The sequence below is a fragment of the Chionomys nivalis genome, chromosome X (genome assembly GCF_950005125.1).
Source record: "Chionomys nivalis chromosome X, mChiNiv1.1, whole genome shotgun sequence".
Classification (NCBI taxonomy): domain Eukaryota; kingdom Metazoa; phylum Chordata; class Mammalia; order Rodentia; family Cricetidae; genus Chionomys; species Chionomys nivalis.
Genome location: NC_080112.1, coordinates 53,734,596 through 53,758,401, shown reverse-complemented (window position 1 = coordinate 53,758,401; position 23,806 = coordinate 53,734,596). Strand labels below are relative to the sequence as shown.

The window sequence follows — 23,806 nt, the reverse complement described above, 5'->3', positions numbered from 1 at the left end:
GGGAGAAGTATCCAAATGAGGTTATTAATGGATGAATGAACCTTCTTGGAAGTGACTCCTTCGGTGACAGTTGACCTGATCCAGGAGGAATGTGCATGTAAGACATCCTGGGTTTGTTCAAATTATAGTTTGGCAAACAAACAAATGACTGTAAATATAGTAAACCTCTGAAGCGTCAGGCTGGATCCTACACCAAAAGCTAACTAGAATACCTTGTTTGGTTGTGGTCATAAGGCATGTAGTATGAATCTCTTTCTCTGGATGACTAAAGGATACTGTACTTATTTCCATTACTTTCTCTTCCTTACTAGTTAGGTCTAACATGCCCAATGCTGCCAATTCACACCACTACCAGTTCCTCCTTAGGGACATTTTTCTTATCACCTATTCTTTTTACTCTGAAGCAGGATATCCCACTTGTCAATAATAGTTCACCTGAAAGGACACATCCAAAATCCAGTCAGTAAGTATGTTTTTCTACTAGATATATAAATTGTAAGAATCTACAAGTTTCATTTGAGTCGTGGAAAACAAATACATTGCCATGTTCCAATAATAACACATCCCCTATCCTCAAACAAAAGATCGTTTTTTTCTCCATGGTAGACAAAACATAATATGTACTGATTTTTATTTTTCAAGTACAATGTATAAGAATTTTCCCATCATTTATGAAACCATTATAAAAGTAAAAATAAGACTTATGGAGTAAATAACTGAGTGTCTTAGCAAGTATTTCATTAATATCCAAGTGTCATTTTATCTGGGGTCATGACCTGGAATTGGATTTATTATTGAAATGTTGAAGGGGAGCAAAGTATTGGGGTAAAAAATGTGTAGTGAGAAGGTCGCTTGGTTGTTCCTGGCTGCTTAACCACAAAATAATCACACAGACTGTATTAATTAAATGGCCCATTAGCTCTAGCTTCTTATTAGCTAACTCTTATATTAATTTAACCCATTTCTATTAGTCTGTGTATTGCCACGTGGCTGTGGCTTACCCACTAAAGTTCTGGCGTCTGTCTCCAGCTGGGCTACATAGTTCTGACTCCCTGACTCTGCCTTCTTCCTCTCAGCATTCCATTTAGTTTCCTCCCGCCTAGCTCTGTTCCCTGCACAGGCCCAACACAGTTTCTTTATTAACCAATGGTAATCACAGCATGCAGAGGGAAATCCCACATCAAAAATGGTTGGCCCATAGGAGACAATAAAATTCTGTATTCTTCAGAGAATAATTATATCAGAAAGTCATAGAGGATAATATATATTTAAAAGAGGTTAGAGGTAAAAAGACATTAGACAGGAAAAGCTGAAGTCTTTAGAGAATTGCAAGGGTGATATGGGTAACAATTCAGGATATTGTTAGTTGTGATTGCAGCATTGAAACATCAACATACTAACAGACCCCTCAAGGACAACCACAGATGCAAAAACAAATGGAAGAAACTTGTCGCTTCTTCCATCTATACTAATAGGATCTCCAGCAAGTAATGTTTTATGAGTTTCACATGCTTTCACAATCAGGAATAATGATTTCTTTCAGCCCTATGGGGAATGCCTAATTTATGCACAAACCTTTGTTCAAGAACTTTTCTTTAAAATTTGATACAGTTCAACATGGTTACGAAAAGGCAATATTCTGACATTTCATTTTAATGCCATTTAGAAAAGCACATAACTGCAAATGGACTTCATGTGGAATGAAAATCACATGTTGACAAACTACATTATTTTGAATATGATTAATATTTACCTAATAGCAAAAATGTTTTATTATCACAATTTTCAAAGGTAGAAGAAAAATATTAGGATGGAAATTTAAAAATAGTTTTTAAATCCAGTAAAAGATCAACCTTTCCCAATTCAACAGGAAGTGGAAGTTCTAAGATTCATTGTGTAATAGCATATCATTTTTCCCCTGGTAAATCTGCTCCCAAAGACATCACACAAAAATTCTTTCAGGAAAAGAAAGACGAGAGTGTGACAAGAAATTACCTTAGTTTTTCTGTACTTTAATTTTTCTTGACCTTTTAAATACTGATTTGGAGAAAAACTATGTGAATCTGGACATGGTTCAGAGAAAATGAGTGTTTTGAGTCCACTAATTTTCTCCAGTGCTTTCTCTTGGCATTCATTTAAAACAACTTTATTTTATTCAAATTTAATTAAACGTTTTCTTCTACATGCAATCTATTTTGATAATGTTCTTTCACCTCCCTCTACTCCTCTCAGATCCTCCCCACCTCCCTGGCACACACTTTAATTTCCTTTGCTGTGTTTCAAAAAAAAGACATTTAAAAAGTCAAAATAAACAAAATACAGGAAGGTGAAACAAAATAAAGATTTTTATTAAGATTTCTATAAGACATTGATGTGATTTTCTCTGTTGCTCCGACTGTTTGTGAAGAAAAATAAGCTACTTTTGCCGAAGCAGGTTTCAAGGAATCTCTGGTGTCTAGCTGAAAGCAAAGGCTGACAAGTCATTTACTTCCCCAAGGAGGTCCCGATGCAAAATGACATAGCTGCTTTTCACTTTCAGTATGATATGTTTATTCTCAAGAACAGAGTATTAAAGTTTGCTTTTTTTATTTGGAGAGTTTAAAGAAATTTTTGAGTCAATAATGACATTTAAGAACTAAAACCTACTAAAGATGAATAGTTTTTCTCCTTATTAAATGAAGTCTTAGCACTCATGGAAGTCAATAATTGAGAAGTTGTATTTAATTGTCCATTTTATGAGCTTACCCACATAAATCAAATGAGAAATGTATTCCCCAAGGGGCCTATATTACAATGAGCAGTATGAAAATTCATCAATAAATATGTAAATAAAATTTAATTTTACCAGTAGATATAAAAATAAGCATAAATGTAATGACACGATAATGTTTATTGGGTGCTTACTATATCTCAGATACTGTTTTATGAGGTTCACACATATGACTTTATACCAGTTTCACAAACTATTTGAAGTATGGATGTGGTTACTTTTTATTTATAGCGATGTAATAATACAAACGCAATTAAGAAATGAGTCCATGATCAGCAGGAAGCAGAATCATGATTTAAATCCACACAGAAAAGCTTCAAAGCTCATAGTATTGAATACGGTTTTCTCTAGCTTTTCTAAAAGGAAGTAGCCGGGCGGTGGTAGTGCACGCCTTTAATCCCAGCACTCAGGTGGTAGAGGCAGGCAGATCTCTGTGAGTTCAAGGCCAGTCTGCTCTACAAAGGGAGTTCCAGGACAGGCTCCAAAGCTACAGAGAAACCCTGTCTCAAAAAACCAAAATAAATAAATAAATAAATAAATAAATAAATAAATAAATAAATGGAAGTAAAAAAGAACAAACCATTTTTTCAGTGCCTATAGGAATTACAAAGGAGATAGATGACTTTCAACTAGAGAACAAGTGTTAATATTGATATGGCTTTTTCTTGACAACTAGGTATCATTTGTGTAAGCTCAGGTGAAGAAAGGAAATCTTTGAAGAATAAGCTGGTAGCAACTGTGAACTCAGAGCAGTTGTGGATTCCTGCACTGGGTCTACACAGTGCTGGCATTGTCAACAGTCAGTGCTCCTGGTGGTGGAGCACAGGGGTCCTCACTCCTTCATGCTAAACTATTGGCTACTGACAGATTCCTAAGGTGCAGGGAGTCATTGTCTTCAGTTGTGTACCCACCGGTGAGCACACTAGTTTCTGATCATTAATTCCAAGCTCACGCTCACATAGGTGGTCCTACTTATTTAAACACAGAATGTCAAAACCAGCAAAGAAAACAACCCTTCTCAGTTTTCCTCATGAGTGTGGGAAAGGGATTTGTAGGAAAATGTGTTTATTGCGTGTGGGGGTATGATAGGCATGAGATGGAGATTAGAGAGGGTTGGTTAGGGCTGAGCATAATCAGAATACATTATATACAAGTATAAAATAGCCAAAGTGCAAATTTAATTCTGAAAAAAATTATAACTGTAATCTTGCTTGCTGTTGCTTTTGTAGGCTTTAAAGCTATATGGAAAGATAAAATAAGGAAAAAGGTTAAAAATTCAGCTTTGAGGCTAATCCTTGACAGCAACGTGAAGGAATGTACAAAACATTCTTAATGCTTAGAGAAGTCATTAAAGATGTTTTCCAAGAGGAGTCACATGTTTCTTTAATTCAGTAATAAATATTTATTACACATAATGTAAGTATCTTGACAATAGTGGCATATAGGTAAATGAATTCAGTGGAATCTTGTCTGGCATGAAATCTATATTCTAGTTATCATTTAAGTTGTTTTAAGAAGTTTAAACTGCAGGTTTGTATTGGAACAATTAGTTGACAGAAATTAGTTTAAGAGGATACAAGGAAACGGTAACACCAATTACAGTAGTATTAAGTAAAAGTACTACATAAAAATTATGTAGGCAAAATCCAGAGTTCATAAAAATAAATGTGTTGATAGAAGAGACATATAAGCACATGATATGAAATCTCCCTGAAGAGAGGAGATAGTGTTGAACAGCAGAATAGAAGGTAAAAGACATGGCCTTGCTGCATCATATTGAACTTGTATTTTATGTGAGATACATGAGTTAAGAAAGTCCCACATTCAATAAGGCATGTAGGATGAATCTTGCAAAGATCAAAAACACTTGAATGAGTGGTTTAGTGGAGATGGGAACGCTATTTTGAAAGACACAGAACAGACAACTGATATTAAGGGAGTATTGACTGACTGCTGAGAGGAGATAAACGAGATGAGCGAAAATAGACGGGAATGCCTGGAAGAGATGCTCTGGAAAGGATGCCTAAGGAATGTGTAACTGGGCAGCTATGGAGATGTTTACCACATTATGTCAGCCCAGTAAGTCACAAGGAGGGAAATGTTTTAATAGTCAAGTAGAACAAAACAAGCACAGCATTCTAGCAAGAAGTCATTAGCAAGAACATCTGCATCTGAGCATTACCTGATTTTATAAGGAAGCATTTCAACAGAGAAACAGATGCAGAAACTAGAAAGAAAAATGTAAAACAAAATGGATGTCTAGAGAACCAAATATTTCTATGAACTGAAATATTCCAATGAGGTGGGTGACTTAAAATTTGCTTTTTGATATTTAGAGCTTTTGCTTGCATTGACGAGGCAATCCAGAATAATGTGCAGGATAGCAGGATTTTCAGGTCAGAAGGTCAAAGAGAATTTCAAATATTCATTCTTCCATATACAGTTAACAGTTGTTCAACCCTCTAAATTTTGAGCTTTCCATGAAATAAGAGAATGATGATATTGCTTCATAAACCAGCACGTATAGCACATTGCCTGTAAGTATAGTCATAGTAAGTATTCAAGTGATGTTATTTACCATTATCTATTCTAATAGCGGAATAAAATATACTCTTTTAAATCCTAGAAACAAATTTATCCTGCTAGCCTTTCATTTTGCTGTTTTTTTTTTGCCTAATCTGCAATAGTGAAAGACAAATTAGTTAGTTTTTAAAGATGTAACCATAGATAAATTATAACTTGTTCCAATTTTATTTTCTAATTAAAAATAGAAATAATCATAGTACAGTGTCACGTTTTCAGAGAATCAAATTAGAAAATGAAAGCAAAATGACTTGGGTAATTATAAAAAGTGAGAAGCGCAGGTATCACTAGTTAATGTAACTTTGATTCATTGGTTCTAAAGAGTGCAATAGTAGATTTATGGCTTCAGTTTGACTTTTGCCTAATGATAATTAATAATATTAACAAGGACCTTTCATTTGAAGAAAGCTTTTTCAAAGTGCTTTGATATTTATTACCTTCTAAGTTTAACACAGAATATCTGTGAAGAATAAAAGACAATGGTTATTAGAGGCTATCAAAATTGGCTTTTCAGCATACACAATTTTTTTCTTGCTGATAGAGGATTTTCTTCTTATATTTAGATAGAAAATTATAGAATGTAATAGTTAAAATTAAATACTATTCAATGTAGTACTCCCTGTGTTCCATTTCATCTTATTTCCTAATGAAATAGCAATATCCATACAAGGCGAGTAAGATTTTAGTGTTTCCATATGAACAAAAACATTGTAACACAACCAGAGTAACCCAACTTCTGTGATGATGTCTTGAAATTCAAATCACATTAAATTGAGGTAGTGTTTTACAATTTATTGTACACAAAATTATTTTCCATATTTAGTTTTCCTTTTAGCAGCAGCTAAAACACCAGACCTGGATATCTGTCCACATTAACTCCTTTGTCTCAATTTTACATTTTCTTTTGGTAGCTCCTTTTGAATTTTCTCAGAGATTTACAGGAGTTTCAGTCTTTCCTCAAGAAAGTATAGAAACTACAGATTCCTACACAAAATTTGCACATGATTGGGCCTACTTTCATTCTATCCTGGATGACAGAGGAAAGTGGGGCCCCTCCTTTCCCAAAGGAGGACAGTTGATGCTTGATGTGTGAGGGAGAGTTGTTTTCTTTCCTGGTGCAGCTACTGGTAAATTGCCCTTACTCTAGTAAATAACTTCACACCTATGCTATTGCAAACAACCCTAACTAAATTCAGCGGATCACACAAATATAAAAGAAAACAATACATAACAAAACAAACAACATCAGCAAAAGCCCTGAACCAAAACAACAGTAGGAAGGGAACTCCTTGGAAGAAGAAAGGGTTGAGTGGGATTGGGAGAAGAATGAGAAAGGCCAATAGGTGTGAAATGGTTGTTTTCTTTGACAAATTCAGGATCTAAACCACATAATAAAGACTAGTAAGAGGATAAGTCTATGCCTCTAGGTCCTGTTTTTGATTAGTGTAGTCAAGTTCTAGTCATGAATACTCTGGTGAGGGCAGATGACATTTTCAAATGGCAACATGAAACCAAAGGGAGAAACAAAATGCTGAGGTTTATACAAGAGAAGAAGCTAACGCTACAATTGAAAGAGTTTTTCCAGTTGGCTATACTCCTCAAATACTTCCCTTTTTCATGATAGGAATTTCATACCAAGGTTTTGTTTCTTTTTTTACATTTTTCAGTTTTGTTGTTGTGAATTTTTTTAGTTACTTTCTTTCAAATACCATAGAGAAAGGGATCAGCAAGCAACAGTTCTGGGCTACAGGAAGGTTTTAGTAGTATTTAAGTGGATTTCTACGTAGACCAGAGGAGAGTTTCAGTAACAGTGATGTCAATGTGTGTGAAATATCATTGATTTCTATGGTTTATGTTTTGAACTCCTTCAAGTTTTTTATCTTTAATTAGGATTTTGACAACACTTTAGATGTGAATTCACAACTGCTTCAAGGGAGGCGATATTCTCATCTCTTATGCACAGGTAGCTTAATCCAAAGCATATTCTTGGCATTCCTTCTCATAGCTGTTTGTCCTCATGAATTCTGTGATTCCCTGAAGACACTGACTTGTCACCACAGATTGTCTCTTCATCTCTGCCTCACATGGAGTGCAAGAAAAATGTCCATTTAACTGCCCAAAACCATCTTATCTAGTTTATGTGTCTATTGTCACTCACTGTCTTAGTAAGTTTATTAAAAGAATAATTAATATATTGGTTGCATAATTGTTTAAAACAAAGATATGACTCCTCAAAGACTAAAGATGAACTCAAACTTTAAACAAATAATGTCAGTGGGGGAGGAAAAGGCACACTTACACTCACTAAACTTGTTTTTTATTACGTATTATAGTACATTGCCTTTTAATAGAAAGTGTCATGGATCTTATCCTTACTAATGCCCACATCCTGTTAAGTATTATAATCTCTGAATCTGTGTGTCACTGGGACTTGGTGGTTGGGAAATGAAATAAGACAATGAGTGTTAATGAAAACAGAAGTGTTCTAAGGAGAATTGGCCTCAAACTAAGTCACTAATACAGCCTTCAAAATTGGGATAAGATCTATATAAACTAGGCTGTTCTCAAATTTGTCAGTGTTCTGCTTCAGTCTCTCAAATGCTGGGGTTCCCAATAAGCATCACCAGAGGCCTTCTTCTGACATATTTCTCAACACGACTTTCTCTATACAGCATTTCTCATCCTTCATTTGGAGATGATAATGGTGGCCAGAATATGATGTGATCAATCTCACTTAAATTTCTTCAAGGTCCAACATAAAGTTCAGCATTTTAAAAGTCTTACCCAATGTACAAGGAAGGCTAAGAAAATCTTCTTAAATATTTTTCTGAACTTCAGATAGGTCTAGATCTACCTGTCTAGATTTCTAGCAGAACAGTTATGCACGGCTGCTGTATGCTGGATGTGCTCTCTGGAACTGAGTTCCAACTCTATCTTAAGTATGTTGCCATCATTTGACCTAAAGCACCTAACAGGTGGGTGTTTAGTAAAGAATTTCCAAGGTAATGTAAGCTTACATATAAAATATAAGACGAAAACTTGCATGCAAATGTGATTTCAATAATAGTTTTACACATGTAGAACAGGAAGAAGTCAACACCAAACAAAAGGAAGATTTGGAGAATTGTCCTCACGCTCTCAGGAAACATCCAAAATAGGCAGATTAAAAAAAATACAGGCAAATGAATTCAAATCAATAGAGAATAGTACACTGAAGATTTCCTTAGAATCAGAGATCTACAGACTACTTCTACTGTACAATATCCCAAGAAACGTGATGCTTCAATTTACTTTAGCTGCTAATTATACTATCTTGGTCTCATTTTTTTTTCTTATTTCTTGGAAGTAACCCATGAATCAAGATTTTATGAAAGAAATAGTGAAGCCTGCTTTTCAGTTTCAATAATGTGTCAAACCTATCTTAATTCATAGGTATATACAGATATACAATTCAAAGTTTATCAAACTTTCTGTCAATATTTTATTCAATATAAGAGAACTTTTCATAATGTGTTGATGATATAAGGCAAATGAAATGAGATAACTGAACTATAATGATCTGCCCTGTACCTTTAAGAGACAAGCCACCCCCCAAACTGATCTTCAGCTTCTAGTCTGAGTCTCTCTCTCTCTGCATCTCTCTCTGCTCTTCCCCCTTTTCTCCTTCCCCTCCATAACCCACTCAATAAATATCCGACTTCACTTTGCATGGTTTGCCTATTCATGCCTGTCTTTCGCCCACCACCTGGCTCCCTGCCCAGGACCAGCCACCTTCCGAGACCTGCAGTATGGTCTCGTGTGGTGCTCATCTGTCTATCTCTCCTCCTGTGACTTGCTGCCTCTCATAGCCCACTACAGCTATTTGGGGAACTGCACTGTCCCTGCCTGGGACTGGCTAATCTCAGGACCCACTGCCCACTGCCTTCTGCTGCTCTGGGACCTGCTGTATGGTCTCATGGTCTGCTGCCTACTGCTGCCACTTGGGGACCTGCAGCATTTTTACTTAAACCATAACAATAACTGATGCTGATACACACACACACACACAGAGAGAGAGAGAGACAGAGACAGAGACAGAGAGAGACAGAGAGAGAGACAGAGAGAGAGACAGAGAGAGAGAGAGAATAAACTCAGCTCACAGATGAAAGAATTAAACTCAGCTCACAGATGAAAGAAAATTAGAAATAGAACACATATTCCTTATTTAGTTCTGAGATGATCTCCCAATCGTTAAGATCTGTTGGCCAGGTCTCTCACCTGTCCCCTTAAGAGACAAGCTCTGCCCACTCCTCCACTGCTGCCATGGCAAGCAATTTCTGAAGAGATGGTTGCTGTCTTTCTCCCCCTACCCCCCACCACCTCTCTCCTTCGCTGAAACCTTTTTCTCCCCTTCCCCTTCCCTTTCCCTTTCATAACCCACTAAATAAACTTTATACCCAAACTCTCTCTCTGCATGGCGTATCTGTCTGTCTTTCATCCGCCTTGGTCTCCCATCTGCTGACCTGCAGAGGCCTCTGGAGACCTGCAGCTAGCCCCTTGTGGGCTCGGCCTTCCCTCCATAGATCTTTAAAAAGAATATCACCAACTATATGCCTATAGCAAGGCAGCTTCTTTACAGTCTGGTAAAACAAGGATATTGCAGGTTTGCTTATAGAATCACATAGAAGTTATAAAACTTGTCGAATATTTGCAAAGATACAAAATTATTCAATATTTATTTTATCTAGCATGTTTTTTGTTAGAAGTTTGTAACATGGACATCTTTATCAACTCTGTTAGTCCAAAGGGGGAAAAATTTTGGACAGAAAAAGAATCTGATTCAATTATAAATTCAGTTTTTAAATTTTAAAATAAATTTGCAATATATACATTCTCAAACTATCAATGCTCAGGATCTATATGACGTTATATAAAAGTTTGATGGCTTCAATGTTCTTGCTAGACTATCACAAGATACTATAAGCCAAAATGTCTTCATCATGTGTATCGACAAACATAATATTATTCCTTGATTTCAGTTATGAAAGTAAAGAGCCCTGTCTACGAATACATTGGAAAATTTAATTGTGTTTCATGGTGAAATTTATTCACTAATTTTATTAAGGAAGCACATGATTTATAATACATTCAGTGCTCATAGATCCCATAAGTTATGATTACTGCTGTGAAAATTAAATAGATATTGAAGTAACTAACAACCAAAGTCAATAGTCAATATTGTGAGGAATAATAAGATTCATAGTCTCTCTATATAGAACAGTTGGCAATTTCAGAAAAAAATAAAAAACTTTGTTTAAAGGCTTCATCTTTTTCTCTATGCAGTAGCCTTTGTAGAAAACAAATCTTGCTCATATTTGGAGTAGACAGGAGACCCAAGATCTGTTGGGTGAGCTGTTACTTTGATTAAACATTTGGGTGCCTTCCTTCTTTTCTTCTTTTAATAATTAATACATTTCAGTATAGGCCTGACAACATACACTTATAATTCCAACATTCAGAGAGTCTGAGGCTGGAGAATACTAATTGGAAACCAACCAGAATATAGGGTAAAAGCACTTGCTTGCAAACTTCACATCCTGAGTTCAGAGCCTTATATCCCATGCAAAAGCTTGGTGTACCTCCAAGATGCTTACTGGACATGTGGGGGTGGGGGTGGGGGTGGGGGCAGAAGCAGATACAGAATAGTCTCCAGAAGCTCCTACCAGCTAGGGTCAGAAGCAGCAAAGGGATCCTGCCTCAGTTAAGATGGACAGACATAGGCCCGCCCTCAAGGTCCTTCTCGGAACCTCCACACATGTTTGTACTTGCCCCTGCCCCAAATAATGAACTGGTTACCAAATGAAGACCCTAATTAGGAACAACAGCAGTTAACCAAAACAACAACAAAAATAACAACAAAACAATCACTACTTTACACTAAGAATGTAAAGAAATTCCTCCTTATTTTAACATTTTTTATTTTCTGACTCTGGTGCTTTGAATATTTTATGTAGCCAGTGTCCTAGACTAAAAATGCAGAAAGGTTCATCCTTGGAGTTCATATGAGAAACATACTTCAGCTTGGTTCCGAAGGTGATAATAAAGCATATACATAGATTTAAGAAGCACATACGTACATGCATTTTAAGAATCACAAGAAAGCTAAGAAATGTTAATCAGAGTAATTTCCAATTATTTTTAAAGAAAGATGAAAAATCAGAACACAAATTTGCTTTTTCCTTATTCATACTTAATAACACATATAGCCAATTTTCAATTCAATTATACAGGACTTTATAGTTTTTCCAGATTATAGCATGCATGAATATTGCATATGTAAATATAAATAATACAGGCGATCCTTTAAGATTCAGACAAAATAAAATCTGAATTTATGTAGCTTTTGCATTCTGTCCCAAACTGTAGGAGATCTCTGCAGAGATAAAGTCAGACTTTATACTAAACAAATTATCTTAAAAAGATCAAACAAAACTGACATCACTGTGGATATGGCATGTGAGACCAGAGAAGGAAGATAAAAAAAGAATGACAAATTCAAGATGTAATAAATCATTGTTATTACTGTCTGTACCAGGGCAACAAACTGACTATCCCATCAAAATAAAGCATAGGTGGAGAACAATAGGAAAAGAAATTCTTTAGTCCAATTTTTTTCAATTTATCATATCAAACTATATTCTAAATACTAGTGATGTTCATTTATATACACATATAGAACAAAAAAGTTACAAAAGAAAATATATGATAATGTTGTACAATAGTTCAGGAAAATTCCATCAGCTATTAGAAATAAACCTTTGAAAACTCCTTAAACTACAGAACATGATTCTTGCCAAGATTCCATTTAAACAATATTACTCTAGGCTTCTGTTATTGCTGCTCATGCACACAGATTTAATAATTTTTGTTGTCAGGGAAAACAATTGTCTGAAAATTGTGCATCCACGAGCTATAACAAATTTAGCAATCTCATTTTTATTTTCACAGATCATGTTAGGAAGAAAACTGCAAAATGTCAGATTAACATTTCAGAATGTATTTGAAAGTAACGAAGAGAAACTGATTTAGTTAGCAATGCTAAATAAAACAGACAATTTCTACAGATGCTTTCCCTGTAAGACATTAAGTAAACAGTGAAAATGGCAGCCATTTTAATTTAATAAACCTACCCTTAACTTACTTTTCTGTCTGAGTAAAGTGTCTGCTTGACAAGACGCCTGGTGTTTTAGGCGAATATTTTTCTGGTCAAAAATATCTGTAATTTTAGGAGCCGATGATATTAAATGGAATTACAAATGAATTTTCTTACTGTCTCTTGTCTCTTTCCTTCTGTCCAAATGCTTAACTCTATCAACCTGAATAAGAAACCTTACTTTTGTCCCCACTTTGTCAACATCAAGTAAAAATGCTTGGGATGGTTCAGTTGGATTGACTAGAGGGCTAGTGCAGGAACACTTGACTTACTTGCCACTGTTTCATCAGCTCTCGGACTCCCTTGGAGCCTTCTAGGAGTTTCTCCTTCCGGGAAGCATCCTGGAGGACATTGGCAGTTGTTTCAGCTTCTGTAATCCAGGAAAGAAACTTCTCCAGGTCCAGGGGGAACTGTTGTAGTAACCTATGAGTTTCTTCCAAAGCTGCCTCTCTCTCACTCACTCTGTAAAGGACAAGCAGGCAGATGGGATTCACTATTATCAGGATGGTATATGCAAGGAACTCAGTAAAATGATCAAGGATGTTATGTTGCTGAAGCTCTCCAGTTAACCCACAACCAAAATGCCATGCTCTTCCTTTAATATTCATTTCAATTTCATCTAAACACTTCTTGTTGATGGAAGGCATGCAAGTGGAGCTATTAAAAATGAACAGTAATGTACTGGGGCTGGGAATCAATGGTAGAGTATTTTCCTCCTAAATTCAAGGCCCTAGGTCTCTAGGTTTAATCCCTGGACCCTCCCTCAAAAATGAATAATAAATAAAGATTTCTCTAGAAATGGCCACACACATACCAGATAGATAGATAAATAATAGATAGATGAAAGATAGATAGACAGACAGATCAAGAGAGAGAGAGAGAGACTTAAAAATTTTTGTTCATAAACACTCCAAAATACCTTTCTTTCAACTTTAAGTTTGTGCTGGGCAATGGGAAAACTTATTTTGAGATGCCACAGAATTTGACATTAAATTTCATATGCAAAACCTTAAATTCCCTTGCCATACATATGTCTTTGATATCAAACTGAGTCAAGAAGCAAGGATTAAATAAAGTAACAAGTAAAGAATACACAGATGGCGGGTAGGGAGGTGAATACTGAAGGGGCAAGTGAAGAGACAGATTGACCAGCGAAGGGACAAAAAGACTAAGAAGAAAGCATTTCACGGAAAGAGTTGTGCAAACTGGCATCTTGCCACACACTAGCTTATTCAATGTATTTTGATAGGCTCACACTGTGCTCTCTGTTGGTCGTAGACCAAAAGATATAATCCAAAAGAAAAATGCTACACCAAGTTGAAAAAGTTGGAGTTTACTAATCAGACAAACAGTGACTCAGTTCCCAATATCTTTTCCCAGTTGTGTGATATGGCTTGTTACTAACTCATCATTCTTCTACTGCTATGATGAACAAACTTCACACATTATGACTGCCTATGATTGTTAATAACAATGTTAGTTCCTCTGCCTACACCTCATTTTCTAATTTCCAAGTTGTGTTTAAAAACTGGAAGAAACAAAAATCCCTTATGAGAATTTTTAAAATCATAATTTCCAATTATATATGTATATATGTATAATATATATACACACTCATACATATATATATATTGCATATAATGTGGATATACATACAAACACCCTGAGCAAAGATGTGTATAATAATAGCTCAGGAGGGAAAATTGCCTTAAGCAGTAACAGTCCCATCTAAAAAGATTCAGGTAAATTTTGTCTGCAATGAGGAAATTAGTACTCTATTTAAATGCCTTATTTGCCTTCTACGACTACACAAACACTTGCTGGGATTAAACATAAGCTAAAAATGGATTTAAAAAAATTGAACACTTGAATATGATACATACTGCTTGTTAAGATGTGATTGTCAATAATTATGCAAAACTGCAATTTATTTTAGCAGCAATTTGATCATGGGATGTGCAAAGCAGGCAATGAACAAGGCCTGCCGAGCCGGCCGCAGTGCAGTGAAGTCCCCAGAAGAGCTGTGTGCTCATCACGGGGGAGGTTCTGCTGAGCACACAGTCTTTCACAGTGTGGTCTCAGCGCTCAGACTGGATGGAAATCTTCCCTCTGTGCTAATGGCTAGAGAAGAGAGTAGGTTTATGAGGGTGCCGCTTTTGGAAAAACATGAGCACTGCACTAAGCTATTTATCAATTCCTAAATAAATGTTAATACTCTACAAGTAAAAGATACCGTGGGGTTCTGCTTGGGCACGGTAGTGAAATCTGGAACAGCTGCAGGGTTAACTGGGACTGCCAGTTTCCCTCATTTGTAGGTAAGATGTTTTCAGTGCCATTGTCGCAGCTTGAGGACTCTGAATAGAAAAGTTGGGCTTGTAATACAGAGGGAAGCTCTTGAGCAAATACTGACAATCTACTGGCACGGACTTGCCAAAGAGACAGTTTCTTGCAGTTTACACTAATAGTTATTCCACCTCCAGCCTAAAACTCATCATAGAAATAAACTGTCCCAGTCTAGAAGACAATGCCTGCCTAAGATGTTGGCTTATTGTGGAATATACTCCACTTTCAGACACAACGAAAGGACAAACTGAAAGTCTCCCACGGCAGAATGAAGCTTCAGAGATTAGAGAGTGTGAAAGTCATTCTCAGAGTCATCTTCATGCGGAGGGGCACTCTATCCGTCTTAGCTCTTCTGCCCTTCAGTGAGACACACCATTCACCTTCTGCTTCCATAAGAAGTAACTAGTAAATAACTTTGAAAGCAGTGTGCAGGAAGTCAGATGAAAGGGCTTTATCTAGACAATGTGATTCTCAGCCAAATCCTGCCAGCAGTTTTCTGCTTTGTAAATTAGGCCCTTAGGGAAGCCGAGGAACATTTTCAGGACAGTAAGGCACCATTTTCTTCAAGGATACCCTTGTGGTCTGACATATTGACAACATCAGGCGGAATATTTCCTTATTCGGGAAATACTTTAAAAAGAATTCAATGGAAGCAAGAGCAGAAAATCTCTTCAAATGAGCCCCTTTCCGAAGCTGTTGGATCACAGACTCAACTATTGTTTCCTGCTTCCGTGGGGCTTTTAATGACTACAAACTCACTCCTAGGTTCGAGGCGTGTACAGAGTTCATTGAATTATAAGATTTAATTGTGTCAAGTCTATCCTAGAAATAAGTCCACGGTAATTAATTTCCATATTTGTGCATTCAAATTAGGTCTAAATGTGTCCCCTAGTTTTTCATTTTCGCAAACCATATGCCTTTGGATGGCTTATGTGATAAGCCATTTTATTTATCACATATTTTATGTGATAAATAAAAATATAAAAATAATGAGAAATAAAAGATTGGCTAGGAAAAAGAGACAGCAAATGTGGCTTATTTTAAATTTTCTCTATTTAGGACATACAATCCTATGGACCCTGAAGACAATATCACTGGATTTTAAAGGGAATAATGAGTATATATAAGAAATTGCAAGAAGGCTTTTAAACTGTCATCTAGTATATTAAATTCTTTCTATATAATAAAGCTTAATTATCACTATTCCAAATTTATAATGCATGAAAATAGCTAAGAATTTAATCTGATGGGATAAAGAATTCATGATATCTAAAAGATTACCTTCTAGTACTAAGACCTGTTCTCTTAGTCCATAAATAAGGGTGGTATACAACAGTGGTTTCAAAATGTGGTTCATGGACCAACAGTGCCAGCAGCCACATCTGAGAACTTATTAGAAATTCAAATTCTCAGGCCTCAGGCTAGCTCTACTGAAAGAGGAACTCAGTGGGTGGAGCCCAAGCAGCTGTGTTTGAGCAAGCCTTCCAGGCATCTCAAACACATGCGAAAGTTTGAAAAAGGCTTCTGCTGGGGACGAAACTTTGAGAAGTACTGTGTGAGCGATGCTGGAGAATGCTGTTCCAATCTCTGACTGGGAGTTCTGCTGGCTGAAGGTTTTCATATGTCAGCATTATTTGAGACTAGAACAGAATTAAAAGAAAAGGAAAAGTATACCTTGCAGGTTAAGTGTTCTGTTTGCAACTAAGACAATTAAGAATAACTTCCCACCTGTCCTATGTTTGTCGGAGCCATCTGCTTTAGATATGCTTGACCACACATTGGCAGGAGGTATATGGGCAGAAAATTTGTCAGGATGTACCCCTGCCCTTGATTGCATAGGCAGAAGATGCACAGTCAGGATGTAAGTTAGGAGATATGCTTGCCCTGATTGGACCTGATTGAAGATATGGTAGCCTTGTGGTGGTGTGGGAAGTTCATCTGTATATGATGAACCTGAGGTAGACGCTGGTTCCTCATTTGGGGTGGGGTTTAGATGATTGTTAGCAGTAACACTCATGCAGCCTGGCTTCTGGTTCTGCCTATACTGCTTATGCTTACTTTCCTTCCACAACCAGTGCGAAGCCAGAGCAAACTTCTCAGTAAAATTCCAGACATTAAGTACTTTCTTAGAATCTGCTTTCTCAAAAACTGAATTTATGGAGAGAACTAAACACTTTCTCATACAGATTGCTGTAGTGATATTTCTTTTGTATTTTAATAAATAAAGCTTGCTTGAAGATCAGAGAGCAAAATAGCCACCCTGGTCAGCCTTACAGACCATGATATCACACACCTTTAATGCCAGTAGCCACACCAGTTTGCTATAGAAAACAGGCGGTAGTGGTGCAGGACTTTAATCCCAGCACCAGAGAGGAATATAAAATGGGAGGAAACAGTTCTCAGTCTCATGCTGAGGATTCCTGGAGGCAAAATCTCCATTTCGGACTGAGGTAGAGGCCAGTGACTAAGTGTTTTGCTTTTCTGTCCTTCACGTTGAACCTCAATATCTGTCTCTGGATTTTTATTAATCTTGCAGATTGTGATGTCCAAAAGAGACAATGGGGTTCTGAAATATCAGCTAATAAAAAGAGTGTTTGAAGGGGCAAAATTCTGGATCTATGAAACAGTACAAAATTAGATAAGCTCGAAAAGATGCTTATCCAGTCCCAACTCGGAGAAAAGGTGACAAATCACAAAAAAATGTCCCTCCATAGCCGTTAACATATATATGATTATCAATAAGGAAATAAATATACCATCTGTCATTTTATACATACACATACATGAGTATGTGCACATGTGTGTGCATATACACACACACTACTATATGTGAATAAATTTCTAAGCCTCCATGCTTTTTCTGAAGCTGAAATTGCAATTTAATGTGGGATAATCTTAATACATAAAAACTAAGGACAAGGGAAGGGGGACTTTTATTTTCTGAGGTAAGGCTGAAGATTATTATTATTATGTATTAGAAATACGGATGGAAAAACTTTCTCAATGAATTATATTTCTAGATTAAAAGTATGTGTAATGGAACAATATAAATGAACAGGGTGGGGTGCTGCAAGGATTCTATCATAGATAGGAGAGTTGCTCATGAAGTCACACCCCTTCTTGGGGAGCTACTGACAACTAATGAACACTGAGGGAGGAAATGCTGCTTTCTTCAATGGCAAGGCCACTGAGAAGTTGCTCATAGTCTACTAAATAAACTCCTCCCCGTGTTCCAGGCAACCTTGTTTAAATTCGTGGGTGAAAGGAAGACATGGAAGTTGGGAAGAAGGACTGACTTCAGAGGCAGGGTAAGAGAGGCTAATGGGGTGAATATAATCACAAAATTTGCATATATGCACATATATGTTAATTAAAAGTTCTTCTTTCTCCTTGTTGTGGTTGAAGAAGACACAGTTTTACTCTGTAGTCCTTAATGCCCTGGGATTAACAGCATTGCTCAAACTCACCACAACCCTCCTATCACAGTCTCCTCAGTATTAGGAGAGTCATCATACATACACACACACACACACACACTCACGCACACACACACATATGTATAGCTGAAGTTCAAATTTTCTTCAACTATCATAGGAATTATTATGCTAATTAATAAGTAATATTTTAATGTGTAAAATCCCAATTTTAATGAATTTACAATACCATACTTTTCCCTTCTTACTCTTGATCTCATTAAAAAACAAACAAATAAATAAACATACTTTTTTGAGACAGGGTCTTACTGTGTATTCCTAGCTGACCGGGAACTTTTCAGAGAAACCATGCTAGCCATGAACTCAAAAGAGCTCCACCTGCTCATGCTTCTCGACGAGCTTTGTTTCTTAAACTCCACTCCCCATACCCCATCTTCTTTCTTTTCTCACTAAAGTAGGATCTAATAGTCCAGGCTGACTTTAAATTCACTATGTAACAGAGACTGCCCTTGAAATCCAATCCTCCTGCCTTTCCTCCCAAATTTTGGGATTTCAAATATAAATAAACTACCATTCCTACTTTTGTCTCTATTTTCCTTTGCTTAATTTCAGTTGATAGTCTTTTCCTTCCCAGTTATTCTGACCGATAAAATGATAATCTTTAAATCTGAACACCTCATTCTTTTTTCCACATGTGAATTAATATCTTATTGCCAAGTTCACACATGAATCTATTGCATGTTTATGTACCAGGATCTATGTTTAATAATGACGATACAGAATTTATCTTTAGACTTTAGACTTGCCACTTTATATACTCAATTCTGGCAGGGGTCAAATAGGGAAGAACATAATTACACATACAATGCGCTAGGGCTATAAATATTCTGTGGGTAAATATATTCTATACGATAGCTCAAATGTACCGTATTTGAGTACATTCATGAACTTATACACCAATTTGCTCAAACATGAAAATCGCTTAGCTTAGTTTTGTTCCAGAATGCAAACATAGATGCTCAGTACATGTTTGCCCAATTGAACTGATTTTTATAAATATAGGAAACCTTTGGATAAACAGTGTGAGTGACAGTTGATTTCATTTTTTTCGTTTTTTTTAAAAAAAGACTTAAAGTTATAATCTCTCTCATGCCCTAAAAATAAGTTTATCTAATTATGAAGACAGATGTACTCATTGGAATAGATGTACAAGGAAGGCTATGCCACTGATTCCTGCCCCTCACACTGTGGACATAAATTTTACTCTTTTGTTACTTCACAGTAAACAGGATTGTTAAAACACATTGTAAAAGACACATACAAAGATATTACATTATCCTTATTATAGCAGAAAACATTTAGCTTCTCTTTGCTTCAAAACAAAAAAAATCGCTTTCAATGCAAATTTGCTGGTTTGCTGTTCACCCACCGACATATGAGTTAACGAGGTTTTCATTCCTTCTCTCCTGAGGTCTGGTACTAAATTACTCAAACTCTCCAGAGTTAATTGGAAACCACGACCTAAATGTTCCCAAAGTATTGCTGATTAGTTCTCAGAAAACTCATTCCAACCTTTCATCACCCCAGACAGCACGGGATGATTTTGTAACATGTGCAGTAGTAACATCCTTGCACGAATAATAGATTAGTCCCCCAAAGATAAACCTCAGCTTTGAGCATAGTGGTGCGTTCTTCCTTCAATAACACAGATATTTTGGTTTTTATAAAAAAAAAATCAACTGGAATTTACCTTCATGTAGAAAAAGAATTTAGATATTATCTATAGTTCAAACAATATAAAATATATACTGTATCTCTTTCATTCTTTCCCCACGATGAATGGATTTTAAATTCATAATTTGCAAAATATATTATTATTAAAAATCATACTTATGTACTCTTCTTGAAACTACTGGAAGATTCCTGAAAGCGAAAATTCGGAGATGAAAGTAAAACATGTCCTCATCATATTAGTTATTTGATTGGACTTGTGTTTCTTTGTCATTAATAACAGAGAAAATTAACTGACTAAAGAAATGTAAATGATATCAGCAGCAGCTATAACATGCATGTATACTTTTCTCTCTTACGTTGGTAAAAAGATTAATATTCTTTAGTTTGTGATCTGTGTTTTTAGTTTTGTAATGGTACAATATTAAAACATATTATTTTGGAAACTTGCAAAATCATTTCTGATGAAGTTCATTTGATTCATATATAAACACTCAATATACTGACTTGGAATTTATAAAATTGAAAAGGGTATTCAGAAAAATTCAGATAGCACTACTTTTCATATACATACAAAATTAGATTAGGACTGAGTTTACTGTTGGAAATAATTTTTATTCTAAACAATATTAATAATGTGTATCTTTAAGGTTCTGGCTACTCTTAGTGTTAATATCATTAAATTTTAAAATTTGACAGACAATATTACACAGTTTTTTTAACTAAAAAGATATGGAGAAAATAAGTTCAAAAAGCATAAGAGGCAGAAGAATGACACATTCCAGTATAGCCTGGGCTCCATAGTCTGCTTTCAAAAGAACCTAGATTACAGGGTGTAACCTTGAAGACATGTGGGGAAGGGCCATTACCCAGGGGGGATATCAAATTAAAAGTCATGACTAGGATCAATCCTTTAAAATTTCCTAAGACTGTGCATTTAAGCAAATCCTACAACTTCATCTGTGATAACTCACAGAGAAACAGAAATTTGGATTGGTAGGTATTAGTTTATAATAACCAGAACTTGGTAAAACACGAAGGTTCAATTTTCTAAGACAAAAAGAGAAAACCATAGTCGAATCAAATAAGCTGTTAAAATTATCATCAGTCAAAAGAATGAATGTATAACAAAGCACTATCAATAGAATATGAAAATATCAATGACTTCATAAATTCTCCTAGAAGATTAAGTTATGTTTTGTAAATATTTGACTTCAAATACCCACATACTAAGCACCCGTGCAGTTAACAGTGCAGTCTGGAAAGAGTCCTTTATATTTACATTCAATAATTTGGAGTATAGTAATTTGCACTAAAGTACTATTTTTCAACCTAAGGCTTATTTATAGATACAATGACTTTGATACTTTAAATTACTTGATGAAGCTAGTAGGACAAGTTACATTATGTTGAACACTAGGAACTACAAAGGGACCTTCAGGGAGGCTTAATGAGTTTCCAAATTAAATGGCAAAACCTTGAAACACCTCATTCAGGCCATCACTTTTGAAGACATTACCTCTTAAAGGGACATGTCAATCTTACTACAAGGCAAAAATATGGATAATTATACATTATTAATAAATTATATTTTGCTTTTTGTGATTGTTATATGAATTAGGATTATGGTATATGTGTGTAGACAAAAGAAACTTTTTCCTTACTTTCAAGTACTGTCTATGAAACATTTTTAAAATGAGCACTGTTCTTTGGTTTCAAGATAGGCTTCAGAATTTTATATTAAAAACAGGTATTAAAATAGTCAGTAATAAAGTAGTTAGCTTTTTACTAATTAAAGAAAATTCTAGAACATACACTTGTGACCTTTTCATAATAAGTACATATAAATTTTAAATTAAAATAAATACTTTTTATCTGGTCAATAGAGAAATGAATTAACCTCATAAAGTGACTAAATCTTGGTATATTTTAAAAGAGTGGTCCTTCCAATTTCAAGCCTATTATGCTGGCTCAGATATGATTTATAAGAAAAGATGTAAAATTACAATAGCACGAACTAATTAAAACTTATCAAAATAAGATTAAAGGTTCCTTCATTTCTTACTTTTAATTACTAGGGCAAATAGAGCATCCAAAAAGATCAAGATACTTAGAAATTCATTGATGGCTTTTATAATATCAATTAAGATTTGTAAAGCTTGTTATAAAATGAGGATTTTTTTTCAATTAGAATTTCAAGACCAAAGAAGTGCTATACTTTGGCTTCAAGGATTCCTTAATGCAGTCACTGCTTACTATAGTGTTAATATTCTTCAACATTAACTTACTGTAAATTCCATAAAGGCAAGAATTTATACTATTCCTGGCATTTATCAGGCATGCAATAAATTCAGTTAAAAATCAATAAACCTACTCTGAACTGGACACAGTTTCTAAAAATGAGGCTAATGGTTCTCATTTTTAAAAATCTTAAATTCCTGGTGTGAATGCATTGACTAGTATATGTAATTGTTTATGATTTTTCTTTTACAAAAAAGGGTATTTGTAGCTGTTTTTGTTAAAGAAAGCTAACTCTAAAAGAGTTATAGCTCTAATAGACATGTTCACACATGAGAAGAAGTTTTGCTTTGTCTAAGTGCTTGCTCTTTTCCCCTAGCAATAAAAGAGATATGATAGGCAGATTTACTGGGCAATACATTGCATTTAGTTGTTACGGGCTAAATTTCTGCTATTCTTACCTGAATAGTTACAAAGAGAGAACACACAAAAAGAATAACACTTGTCAAAATTAGCTTCTCATTGTGTCAAATTTTTAGAATTCTTCCAAGCAGAGTCCTTGGTTCAGAGACATCAAGCTATAAACAATTTTGGCTAGATATTCATTTTATTTCTCTTATCCACCATATTTCTGCCTGTTCTGTCGTGTACTATCCATAAACTGGAAGGGCATCTTCTCCTGGACTCTATTCACACACTGTTAAGGATGCACACCGAGCCTTGTGGCCCAGCATCAGAAATACGCTTTTACCACTTGACACTGAACTATTCATTGAGATCATTTGTCTAACAGCATGAAACAGTATCTACCCATTCAATTTGCCAGGCACTTAGCTAGTCCTTCTCTAGCGTATCCAAAGGAAAGATTTTGCAAAGGATCCGAGGAGGAAATGTGAACAGATTGCATTTTGCTAATCTACCGCTCTGAAAATTTTTCAACGTAAACTATTTTTCATCTGAAAGATACAGATAATAAGTTGTCATTTATCTCTGTACATGTGTGCATCTGGTTTTGTTTTCCTAAATTTACCTGGTCAATATTTATAAGAACTTACTTTGTGTTTTTCTTATAGCTTCCACCTAAGTACTAGTTAGAATTTGGGATAACAGGAAATAATAATATTCCATGTGCTTTACATAATGCAATCCTACTGCATTTGCCAACATGCAATTAAAATAAACTTATGCAGCTATGGGAAGGACATTTCATTACTATTTCTAAAGACCATATTGTTCAATAAAGGCTGTGGCAGTAGAGAGAAAGGCATTGACAACAGAAATTTAACAGATTTCCTAGACACACCAACAGATCTTAAGGCTTTGTTCATTCCATCCAGTTTTGTAAAAGTAGCAACCATATCAATAAACATACATTATGTTTTAAGAGGGGAGTTTAACTTCATTAATCCCCAAATCACTTTTTATCTGGAAAATTAAGCAAATGTCACAGATTATAAAATAAAAAATATTCTGGAAAATAAGGCAAGAATTTTGACTAAATCTGTAACTGAACAG

At 35.4% G+C, this 23,806-nt stretch overlaps 1 protein-coding gene across 2 annotated transcripts in view; it reads right to left on the bottom strand.

Annotated features, from left to right (window-relative positions):
• The window catches only part of Dmd (dystrophin), a 2,258,623-nt gene that overhangs the window by 503,342 nt on the left and 1,731,475 nt on the right, over nucleotides 1–23,806 (bottom strand). For both annotated transcript variants that reach the window (XM_057760244.1, XM_057760245.1), the window contains one exon: nucleotides 12,818–13,007. In XM_057760244.1, coding sequence (XP_057616227.1) covers nucleotides 12,818–13,007 — 190 coding nt within the window. The remainder of the gene's footprint in view (nucleotides 1–12,817; nucleotides 13,008–23,806) is intronic.